Source organism: Prionailurus bengalensis, chromosome B1 (assembly GCF_016509475.1).
Source record: "Prionailurus bengalensis isolate Pbe53 chromosome B1, Fcat_Pben_1.1_paternal_pri, whole genome shotgun sequence".
Classification (NCBI taxonomy): Eukaryota; Metazoa; Chordata; class Mammalia; order Carnivora; family Felidae; genus Prionailurus; species Prionailurus bengalensis.
This window is the reverse complement of record NC_057344.1, coordinates 171,386,453-171,398,673: the sequence shown is the minus strand read 5'-3', so window position 1 is coordinate 171,398,673 and position 12,221 is coordinate 171,386,453. Positions and strand designations below refer to the sequence as shown.

The 12,221-nt window shown below is 38.8% G+C and overlaps 1 protein-coding gene across 14 annotated transcripts in view; it reads left to right on the top strand.

The window, feature by feature from the left end:
* LIMCH1 (LIM and calponin homology domains 1) overlaps positions 1 to 11,174 on the top strand; it is a 330,666-nt gene extending 319,492 nt beyond the window's left edge. For all 14 annotated transcript variants that reach the window (XM_043572773.1, XM_043572769.1, XM_043572770.1 and 11 more), the window contains 3 exons: positions 184 to 292; positions 2,499 to 2,601; positions 8,245 to 11,174. In XM_043572773.1, the coding sequence (XP_043428708.1) occupies positions 184 to 292; positions 2,499 to 2,601; positions 8,245 to 8,270 (238 nt within the window). In that variant the 3' untranslated portion in view covers positions 8,271 to 11,174. The remainder of the gene's footprint in view (positions 1 to 183; positions 293 to 2,498; positions 2,602 to 8,244) is intronic.
* The last annotated feature ends 1,047 nt before the right edge of the window (positions 11,175 to 12,221 follow it).

The following is a 12,221-nucleotide window of genomic DNA, read 5'->3' as shown; positions in this document are numbered from 1 at the left end:
GCAACTCATCTCTAATGCTTAATTCCTGCTCATTATCAGTTCAGTAATCGCCATTTCATTAATAACATAAACATTTTTAAAATCCGTGGTTTGTTTTTTTTTTTTACATGAGGCTACATGTTTGTGTGTTTGACCAACTATTCTAAACGAACATTTTATTATTACGTATATTTTGAAACCTAGGTCTATCAGCGGGAAGAAGCTGTGCTCGTCCTGTGGGCTCCCTTTGGGTAAAGGAGCTGCAATGATCATTGAGACCCTCCAGCTCTATTTCCACATCCAGTGCTTTCGGGTATGTAAGCACCACTCTCCTCCCCAAGTGCAGCTCCGTGATGTCTTCTGGCATCGTTCTGGGCTGAGAAAGTACCTCCTGGAAACCCTGACAGCCTTTGCTTGGAAGGCCAGCCCCTCTAGGTTGTACAGAAGTGCTGTTCTTGGAGCCCATCCTTCAGGATGAAACCGTCCTCCAGCACATCCCTCTGGGATATCGGGCAAGAAGAGGCAAAACCAATTTGCGCAGTGTCTTTCCAAGACTGTTTTCGTTGCTAAAGAGCATATACTCCAGCAGGAAGCAGAGAAAGCCACCCTGGCAGGACAGTGATACCTCTGAATCTGTGAAGGTCATGTGGATTTATTTGCAATATAACATCTTCGCTGCTTCTGACACTCAAGTGACTTAACCTCAAAGGGTTTTTGCCTTGACTTCATGAAAGATGTTCTGTCAATTAAATGGTTAATAGCTAGTTGCAGAATTGTAGGTCTCCGAACGAATATGCCTGTGATGACAGATTGAATATCGCCCCCTCTGAGAAGCCGCCCTGCCCACCAGACTAAGTCAGCTGCCTGTGTTACAGGTCCTTAGAGAGCCTTTCATGGCCCTTGTCTCTCACCTTTTTAAATGTGTCATTATCATCTCCTCAAATAAACTGTCAGCTCCATAAGGGACCATGTCTGTCCAGCTCACCACGATTTCCTCTGAACCTGGCAGAGATGGTGTCAGTAGATAGTTTTCAATGAATGAGTTGATAAATACATTGAAAATGAGGAAGCCTACGTTCTAATCCCAGATCCCCCGCTAAAAGGAGGTGCACTAACCACTTCTAGCTCATTTATTACAAAACTTACAAGTTGTGCTGTATCAGCATTTCCTTTTTGTTTTTCACTCATGGACACAGTTCAAGTTAATATCTAATTTTGAAGCTAAACCCTCAAACTCTAAACAAGAGTCATTTCTTCCTCTTCACTAATCTAACACGCTTTCTTTTCCCCTCTTCAATTTTGTTCTGTTTCTTTGTTGATAGCCTTTTCAGCTATGAAGTAAACTTGCATGGGTTTAAAATAACTCCCACTTTACCTATTAGCTCAGAGAAAGTGAGTGAATTACTGATGTTATTTAATAATCTAGCAGTAATTACTGGAAAGTAAGACTTATGGGCAAAACACTACATGGGTACTTAATTAGACTGAATTTATCAATATTCTCATTGTAAAACGAAGCTAGACATTGTATATCCTAAATTGTCTCAGAGTGTTTTGAGGCTCAAAGAATATACTTTTTAAAATTTCATGACAATGCCAAGGTAACATGTTCCAACACCAGTTTGTTCTCAGAGACCTTCTCTGAACTTGAAATAATCCAGATGGCAGAGAGTCTTTGCAGTTTCTCAAGGGATTGGAGACTTGCCTTCTTAGCTGTCAAGGCCTTCATTCTCTCTAATTATTCACTTCCTGGAGCTGGTCTGACATTTAAGGCACATCACCTCTTAGATTTATCCCCCAACCCCTGCGAAGTCGGAGCTTCTCACGTCATTTGGATGAAGCCTTCCTCTGCCCCTGGTGACCTCGGAGCATGAGTCTGAGGCTGGCCCTCTACTTGTGATCTGGGTCTTAATGCCCCCCCCACACACACACCCACAAGAGGCTGGCCTTTGAACCAACCCCCATTGCCACTTTCTCTGCTCCAACCAGTGCGGTTTAGCACCCAGTCTCCTCCTGCACTCGGGCTGACTTTGCTAAGAGGTGTTCTATTCCCAGCGGGTTTGTTACTCTGGATGTTACTGCTTTTAGTATGGAAACGTAAAATGGAATCGCTGTTTCCTAGTAATCCTGATCCAGTAGAACAGGCCAACAATTCTGGAAAGCACTTAAAGATTATTCACAGACAAGTGTCAACTGATAATCCATTGGTCGTGGATTTGTCTGTTTGAAGTGGCTGTTCTGTCTTGATTTGGGACCAACCTGACATCACCTACCAGCTTTCCAGCCCTGAACAAGTCAGGGAGCCTCTGAACCAGTGTCCTTCTCTGTAAAATACAAGGAGTTAGGATAAATTGCTAGAAGCGTGTTGTGGCTGTAAGTCAGCTCGTGGTGCAGCATCTAACACAACACATGTGGAGGTTGTACACGTGATTGTTGTGTATTTGTGGGAACCACAGCTAAGCATTGTAAAGAAATGACTTCTCGTACACCTTATAAGTTCTGTTCTTTCTGCCCTACAGTGTGGAATTTGTAAAGGACAGCTTGGAGATGCAGTAAGCGGGACGGATGTTAGGATTCGAAATGGTCTTCTAAATTGTAATGATTGCTACATGCGATCCAGAAGTAAGTACTGGGGTGTGGGGAAGGATGCTTCAAAATGAGTGAGTGTGATCACATGCCTCTTACAGAACCCAATTTAGGAATTCAACCTCCTCATTGATTGACATACCTACTCTGAGGGTAAGATTTATTAGCATCTAGGTGAAAGAAACAATAATGAAATAATCTCTGTTTACCGTTTGTTTCCTACTGGAAGTGACATTTACTGTGTGGGCCAAATTCTTTTTATCGGGAAAAAAATGTTTTTATCCATTAGTACACCAGCAGGTAAAAACTGTAGACTAAGTTTGAGACCTTGCTTGAGCTCACCATAGAGATTTGGGTGAGATAGAAGAAAGACAACAAGGCCTGTGAAACACTCCTCATTTGTAGAGGCATGTCTTTAGAAGACCAGCACCGTTTGGGATGGTTTAAATGTGAACAGTGGCTCTCCAGTGTTCATCAGATCAAGCACCAACTCCGCAATGTCTGCATTCCCTGCACTCAGGAGTTTCATGACATGATCTGGTTTTGTTTCCAACTGAATTAAAAGCTCCTTTAGAGACAAAATGATGGGTTCTACTTCCCTGTGAATCCCCACCCCACCTTCCTCCAAAACACCTGAGGACACAAACAGAGCTTGACAAATCGGTGCTGCCCTGAAGCTCCTTTGAGCAGCCTGTCCTCTGGTCATGTCTGGGTCTAAAACCATAGAAGGTTCTTGTTGGTTTTGAGGGCACCAGGGGGTGCTGTTGCCCAGCTGCTTTCCAGAAAATTCTGCAAGTAGCCAGTGGCTCACCTCTGAATCCTCTCTCCATCATAAGTCCTTCTGCCCACAGTCCTTCTGGTGGGCAACCTAGAAACCAGGAGACGTCTAGCAAATTCAGTCAGAAATTCTACCTTTAAGAAAAAAATGGGAGTGAAGAGATGGAGTTTGAAATGCAAGAATCTTTTATCATTTTTCAAAGTAAGTGAAGGGACATTTTTGGTCTTTTTTAACAGGTCTCTAAATCTGCAAGCCCGAAGATTTTAAGAGTACAATTGAAATTAAGTTGTTTTATTGCTATAGGTTTACTAAATTCAGAGAGGCATATTCCTATTTTAATAAATAATGGGAAATAAGAATTGGATCAAACCCAGGTGGTTTTGATCTGTGATAAACGTTTGACTTAAAATCAAAACAGTTCCAACTTTGAGCTTCTGCCCTCAAACTGAACTATTTATACCACATATTATATAGAGATATTAATTTTAAGCTTTTTAAAAATGTATATTTATTTTTGAGAGAGAGAGAGACAGAGAGAGAGAGAGAGAGAAAAAGAGAGAGTGCAAGCAGGGGAGGGGCAGAGAGAGGGAGAGAGAGAGAATCCCAAGCAGGTTCCATGCTGTCAGCATAGGGCCTGACATGGGGCTTGAACCCACAAACCATGAGAGCATGACCTGAGGTGAAATAAAAAGCCAGACACTTAACTGACTAAGCCACCCAGGTGCCCCTAGAGAAAGTAATTATAATACATAATATTGAATTTAATTTTATATTATGTATTATTCATATATGATATATATAAATCTTGAAAAATCTTGAAAAAGAGCTAAAGTCCATAAAATGATCAACAACAACAAAAAAAAACAGTATACTGTGTATAATCTGTAAGTATACATACATATATAATATATAGTAATTAAATATATTTATTCAAACTGTATTTTTGTTTGTTTTGTTTTTATACATTAGAATGGAGAACTAAACGCTTTCCTCCCAGATTTCAAAGTGATTTTTCCAATCACCTTCCGTAAATTCCATACATTTTTCTCAACCTCTGTGAACCAGATGAATGTGAACCATAGAACCAGAAGAGGGCACTGTTAGGTTGAAGGACTGTTGAGCCAGATTTTAAACGTAGTGTAAACGTGCATTTCTTTCATAATTTAAAGTGCTTGAAGGATGTCAGCAGAGAACAAACCTGAACCCACCTCTGGGTGACAGTGACCTGTTTTCATCCAGATTTTTATTTTGATTGAGACATTGGGTGACTCATTGTCATTTCTTTTGGAACCTAGGTTTTTGGATCTAGGCCAGCAATTTTTTTCTTGCGTATCTATAAAAAAATTTAACTGCTTTTAATTCCAAATCTAAAGACAAGAACCATGGAGTTGGAATAGTCTATGATTTGTAATAGTCTGGTAAGATGAAAAATTAAAAAGTGATTGGAGGCAGACTAAAAGGATTTTTTTTTGTTTATTTTATATTTGTAATTAATATTTTCCCAGGATTGTTTTTCTTTGGATAGTAAGAAGAAAGCAAGAAGGCTCATCACTTCCCTGCCTAGATCACTTCTATAGACATTCAAAAGAAAAAGTAAATAAAATTATGAATGGCATAAGGTTAGAAAACTGGGTTGTTTAAAAAGATACCAAATTAAAAGTGACAGTCTCCAAAATTAACCACTGTGAGAGAGGGACAGAGTGTACGTTTATATATGTGTACCCACACACATACACACAGATGCGTATGTGTGCAATACGTCTACCTACACACGTATTGTTTTCACAAAGCTAATCGCATAGTCAAATGTTCTGTTCATTTTGTGGCTCTTGTTTTTAACTTAATGATATATTACGGCAGTTTTTTCATATAACGTATTCTTTCTCCACATTCTTTTCAAAGGCTTTTTAATTCCTGAATACCATCCCATTGTATGGACTTACCATAATTTAAAACTAATTCTCCATGAATGGGGGCTTTGGTTGTTTCCAGTTTTTAGATATTTTTGTAAAGGCTCCGGTGAACGTCCGTGTATATATGTCTTCATGAACAGTTGAAAGCCTATCTGTAGGGTAGATTCTGAGCCATGGGACCGCCAACCATCATGTGCTTTTAAAATTTTCAGGCAGGGGCGCCTGGGTGGCGCAGTCGGTTAAGCGTCCGACTTCAGCCAGGTCACGATCTCGCGGTCCATGAGTTCGAGCCCCGCGTCAGGCTCTGGGCTGATGGCTTGGAGCCTGTTTCCGATTCTGTGTCTCCCTCTCTCTCTGCCCCTCCCCCGTTCATGCTCTGTGTCTCTCTGTCCCAAAAATAAATAAACGTTGAAAAAAAATTTTTAAAAAAATAATAAATAAATAAATAAATAAAATTTTCAGGCAGCGTGGCTCATTATCTTCCAGAAAAGCGCACTTTCCCTGCAAAGTGTATGAGAGAGCCTCTTTCTCTCTCCATGCTGTGTCGCTTCTGGATATCATCAAACTTTTTAAATTTCCACTCTGTTATGTTAGAAAGAGAAAACCTCATTGCTTTGATCTGTATGTCTTTTAACTATAAGTGAATTTGAGCATCTCTTCCTGTGTTTATTGACCATTTATATTTCTTTTTTGCTATAAAAAATGTATCTTTCTTCTCTACCTTTTACCCATTGTTCTATTGACACTTGATCTGAACGACTTGATCTTTGTGTATTAAGGAAATTTTCAGGGCACCTGGGTGGCTTAGTCAGCTGAGCATCCAACTTCGGGCTCAGGTCATGTCTTCACGGTTCATGAGTTCAAGCCCCACGTAGAGCTCTGTGCTGACACCTCAGAGGCTGGAACCTGCTTCGGATTCTGTGTCTCCCTCTCTCTCTGTTCCTCCCGGACTTGTGCTCTGTCTCTCTCTCTCTGTCTTTCTCTCTCAAAAATAAACATTAAAAAAATTTTTTTAAAGAAATTTTCCCTTTATTTTATATTTGCTGCTTATTGCAGTTGTCATTGGTCTTTCCACTTTGTGAACTTTTTTCATAGAAAAGATTTTCACTTAAGGTAGTTAAACATATCGTTAGTTAGTTAGTTAGTTTTTGGATTCTGGGTTTTGCTTCCTATTTAGAAGAACTTTTACCACTCCAAGGGTTTAGCTGAGATTTCTCCTAGAATTGTTATTTTCTTTTTCACATATAAGTATACAATCATCAGAAATGTATCTTAGGATAAGAAATGAGATAGATATCCAGACTTATTTTATTCCCAATTAGAAGTCGTGCAAATATGATATAATAATCCCTTTTCGTTCTCACCAATTTGAAATGCCAGCTTTCTCATAAACTAAGTTCCCATAAATATTTGGATCTATTTCTGGATGTTTTATTATGTCTTACTAACTTATTTTCTCATATTGTATAGTTTTAATTATTATAGCTTCATAATATGTTTTAATACTGAGTAATAATGGCCACTTTGTCTCCAGTTATTCTTTCCAATTTTTCCTAACTCTTCTCTCATGTTTATTTTTCCGGATAAATAGTAATAGTGTTTTGGGCTAAACTTTACTCAGCACATGACAGGGACAATGACCAGCATACCTGAGCATAGCACTTCTCTTTTGGTGTCAGAAGAAGAAAAATATAGCTTAAGAGTGAATAGTAGAGGAGGTAATAACTGGCTTGAGAAGTATAAATACACTTGAATTGGTTGAGTATATCCCAGATGCAATAAAAAGAGGCAGAATGGAAAGAAATGGCTAAAAACCATTTTTCTTTCTTTTTTATTTGATTTTGATCTGAGTTGCAAATAGGGGAGATGGGTAGATGTGAGAGGTGGTTTACATCATAGGCATTCTAAGTGAAACAAAATAATTTCATTGTGTGGAATAATAAAACCTGAATATATAATCCTATTTTCTTCAAGTAACTAGTCACATTTAAATGAAATTTTTCTCTTGGAGGGGAAAAACAGCATAACAGCATATTAAAATGCAATTCCTAAAAGCAATGTAAACAGTTTTTAAGTTCATATGTAAATGGGAATGGAAGTGCAAAACAAATTACCTGTCACAAATCAAGCCGTCACGTCACGTGGCTAACTTGTGCCATTTGTGCTTGGGTGTTGGATGACTGTGCCTCTGTGGCTGTTCCATCATTTACTCTGGTGAAATGCATTTAAAACAAAATCCCCGGGGTCTTTTCCAGTGTCACGATCGCCTCATTACAACTGTGGCGCCTAAAATGAAGGAGAAACTTTGTGAAGGTTTCAGCAGGAAATATGCAACCCAAACCATCCTTCGCCAGATAAAATACAAGATGCGCATTAAATTTTTTCTGCCCTATTAAATTTGAATTTCAGATAAACAATGACCTTTTTTTTTTTTTTTTTTTTAGTACGTGTGTGTCCCAAATATTGCATGGTCAGGATTTAGCACAAATATCTCTCAACTATCACATGGGATACACTTACACTAAAACAATATTTGTTGTTTACCTGAAATTCAAATTTTATGGGGCGTTCCGTATTTTTATTTACTAAATCTAGCAATCCTATTTATAAAAGTTCACATGTGGATCAGATGCTACAGATGTTGCAATGTTTTTATTCTTAGAGAAACCAAAACCTAAAGAAACAGAGAAGAGAGATTATTTTCTTGCTTATTTGCCCCAGAAGACAATGTAGAAAACTTGATGAAGATCATCTGATTTAGGATGTTAAGTTCTGGGATGGGACTCAAGAAGGGCATTTCTCACAAGCTCAGGTGATGTCAATACTGCTTTTCCTGGGGCCACACTTTGAGTAGCAGAGACAAGATTCCCCTCCTAGAGAGAAGAGATTTGGGCATAGGTCATTACTAGTACTGGAAACGTCTAAATGTTCTGAGGCAAGAAGCGTGGAGTCCTTTAACCAAATGTTACTCTGTGTTCTTTGTCACAGGTGCTGGCCAGCCCACAACATTGTGACGTGGTTTTCAAGCTTCCAGATTACTCACCGTTTCTTTACGGAGAGTGTCCCCTGGCAACCGTTTAACAAAATCCCAAGTGCAGGGGCTGCTCGGCATTTATCTAATTTTTGAAAGGCTATTCCTAAAGATGGTTATCTGTTCTTTTGTAGCACAGTGTTTGTGTTCTTCCGGTTTTTGTTTTGGTTTCGGTTTTGGTTTTGATTTTGTTTTGGTTTTGCATTTGCACAGAATATACAAAAGAATACTGAACTGTAATGATCCTGTAGTTCACAAAAAGATCTCAGCATGGGCCACCAGGCTTATGGTTTCAAATGTGTTCATTCTCTTCTCTGAGAATTAATGAGGTAAATGATACAATATACCTGTTTTATTTTAGTCTTTCTAGGAATCAAACACTTCATGTTTACAGAATGGAGCTGCAGAAAGTGCAAGGCATGCCAATTTTGAGATATGTGCTCTTCTGAGACAGAAGCATACGATTCATGCATTTCGGAAACTAAAAATCACATCCTATAGCTCTGAGCTATAACTTGTTTTTAACGCAGAGACGCTAGTCTGATAATGTATACTGTAATCCTGAACCATTTGTTACTTACCTTTTGAGGTAGAAGTCATACCAATAAATTATTGCACCGTTAGTGTTAGATTTTGTGTGCTTTGGAAGTTACGTCATTAATATAGGCTGGTCTATATTAGATAAAGAGAACCCTCCCAATATCGGCTAGACATACACTCTGGGACATTGCCCAAGGGTAGGAAGGAACCATAGGGAAATATCTCAGTCATCATTTCCAAAGTCATCACCAAAATCTGTGAGGAAGTTTAATCTTGAGAAGAGTGGTGGGCCAGTGATAGCCGTGAGAGCTTCGTTGCCGGCTTCTCTTCAGGCTGTAGATTGACTAAGAGACTCAATAGGGGGCATACGGAAGCTGTCATCGAGATCAGTCTGTCGTTAGGTGTGGCCACTGCGCACCCTTGCCTGCAAGTTCTTGAGGGCCTGAAGCACAGGTGTCTCAAGAAAAGCATTAAGTCCCTCCCGGTAGGATCCGATGACATATGTTGTGATAAGCCACTGACGTGTGATCAGCAAGAACCTACAGTTCACATCGTGCCCCACCCACTGCAGTGGACGACTGGTCTCTTCCATTCTCCTTTATCACCAACTCTCTTTACTATCGAGAATTCTGGACCTTGCTCCTGGAGACGTTTAGAGAGGAACTCTTGTGGAGAGCTGGTTGACTTTTTGCCCTGTGTGATGAGTTTCAGCTGGCCAAGAAAGGAATCAAATTACTAAAAAGCATCACGTTTTAGATCTCCAGGCTGTTTTCTTTAAGACTGGGGAAAGGGGAACTATTTATTCTGCCTTAAAATGATGGCAAATAAGTGAGGATGATATTTTGTGAATGTAGACTATGGATATACTCCTAATAGGTTAATGTAGTCATAAAAAGAGATCAAGTAGCTGTTCTTCTGTTGTGTAAGCAATAATTTTTTTCTGTGTCTTATTTGGTATGGCTAGCAATTATTTATTTACATGCTAGACTGTTCTCTGCATGCGGGTTCCATGTAAGTGCAGAAATTTCCTCAGCCACTGGAGGTATTTTGACCATTTTGTCATTTGGATGAGCTATTGTTAGATTGAAATTTATACATCATTTCATTAAAAAATTGTGCCTTATAAAATGCAAAGCTGTTGCACATAGTCAGTGATGAATTATGGATGCAGTACATTGCGGAGATGAAGTCACTTCCAAGTCACCAAGACTTCCCATGGAGGTGTTTGCTGTCTTACAGGAAAAAAGAAAAAGAAAAGAAAAAAAAAAAAAGAAAAAGAAAAATAGAAAAAAAATTAAAAAGTAAAGTTTTGAAAATGTACAGATTAAGTTCAATATTTTGATTAACCACCTGCATGTTTTATTAAATATTTTGATAATGTGGATGTTTACACTTTGCATGATATTAGCAGAGTACTTTACCACAAGTAATGCACAAAACATGTACAATATGATCATTCATAACCAATTTTTATAGAATACTTTTTACATGTGGAACTCATCCGTTATGTAAGGATTATATGAATATTGCACATTCTCTTCTGGTTTCACAAACCCATTTATACATATTTCTTAGTGAGACTCATTGTACATGTATTGAAGCCTGAATCGAGTCAAGAAAAATAAAGCCCCATTCTCCCAACTGCGAAATGTGCTTTCCCATAATGAACAATAGTCACCAGCACAGAATAATCTCCAACATTTTCTAAATTCTAATTGCCAACTGTTTCTATTTATATTTGATTTAGATTTCATTTGGAGTCTGTTACATGGCAGCTTGGGCAGACTAGATCTTGTTTTTTCCAATGCAGCATAATGAGTATGATCTATTTCTTTTCAAATAATCTTTGAGATCCCAGGGAAAAAAAAATGCTCTGCTCTGTTGAGCTACAATGTAAATGTGTTCGTTTAAAAAACAGATGAGGCAAGTGAGTGATTTATTGTTCCTGAGGAAATAGATCTGATTTTTTCCCCTCATACTCCAAAAGCTAGTCCTTTCTCTTCCTTAAGGAAAAATGGGTCACTCTTTGTTTTTCACTAGCAAATTTTCATATCATTTCCCCATCCTTTCTATGTAGTGTTATTAATGCAATACATAATATAGTTATCTATACACAATGTAAGACTTAACAGACTGAAACGATCCACCTCATGTGTGAGTCCGTCCAAAAGATGTTACTGTTCTGGGTGGACCAATGTTCTATATCAGTTATACTAACCTTCATTTAAAATATTTATTCTAAAATGCCTCTGAGAAATAGTAAAAAAAAAAAAAAAAATTAAAAGTTGTCTAAAATGCAACAGCTTTTATAGTAAATGTACATTTATAAATAAAATACTCAAATCAACTTTGTATTCCATTAATTTGGAGGGGGGTTGAGGGGTCAGCTTTCATACTTGGGGAAGAGAGAATCAAGCCCCCCCCTCCCCCCCCCCCCCCCCCCCCCCCCCCGCGCTCTCTGGTAGCTTTTGGTCCAGGGTTATATGGTCAGATGATGGCAATGATACATATTTGCATATGCATCTTGATGCGTTTTTGAGGTCAACTATTGAAGGCAAGTCAAACTTAGCAGCTGGTTGTAGGAGTCACTAAGGAAGTGCCTTGCACTGAAGGATTCAGACTCCTTAAAATGAGACACACAATTACCAGGAGAGACCATGCAAATGCCAGTGGAGATTATCTGAAGCAACCAAATGATGGTCAATTTCCAGCACTGGCTAGAGAGAACCAAGCCAACGCCTTAAAGTGGCTAGATTCTGCCACTGTCCTCAGCACTTCTCCAGTGTTCCCTCTCACTGTATACAGTCATTTTACTGAGGGCTTTTTTTCTCTGTTGAACCAGGAAATATTCTGCTCAACAGTGGCTTCCAGCTGATTCTGTGAACTTTCCAAAGTACACGTGTATCTTGCCTGGCCCTCTGTTCCAGATTTGTAAGGACAGGAAAGTGTGCATACTTAACAATAGCAAGTAAATTCTGTGAAAGTCCCCATTGCTCTAAAATGCAGCGTTCTAACTGCCACCACCAGTCGTATTCTGATTCTTTTTGCAAAGTTTGGTAGGCAGTTAGCAGTTGCTACTGTTTCCATAGATAAGTGAATCCTTTCCCTTTCATAAGAAACTTTCACTTGCTATCAGAGTGATGTCATATATCCGTTATTTAAATGAGAGTCCATTCAGCTACAATGCATTTCAAAACAAAGACAAGATTGTTCTTACAACATGTGATCTCTAAAGAATGTCTTTATTAAAAGAATAACATTCTACCTCAGATATGCTGAGCTAGCTTTCTTTCCATTGACTTTCTTCAAGATGTAAGGACTTCCTCTCAGGGTCCTGATCTAGACCCCAAAGGATCCCTCCCCAACCTTTGGCATTACCTAAGTCAGGGCTACA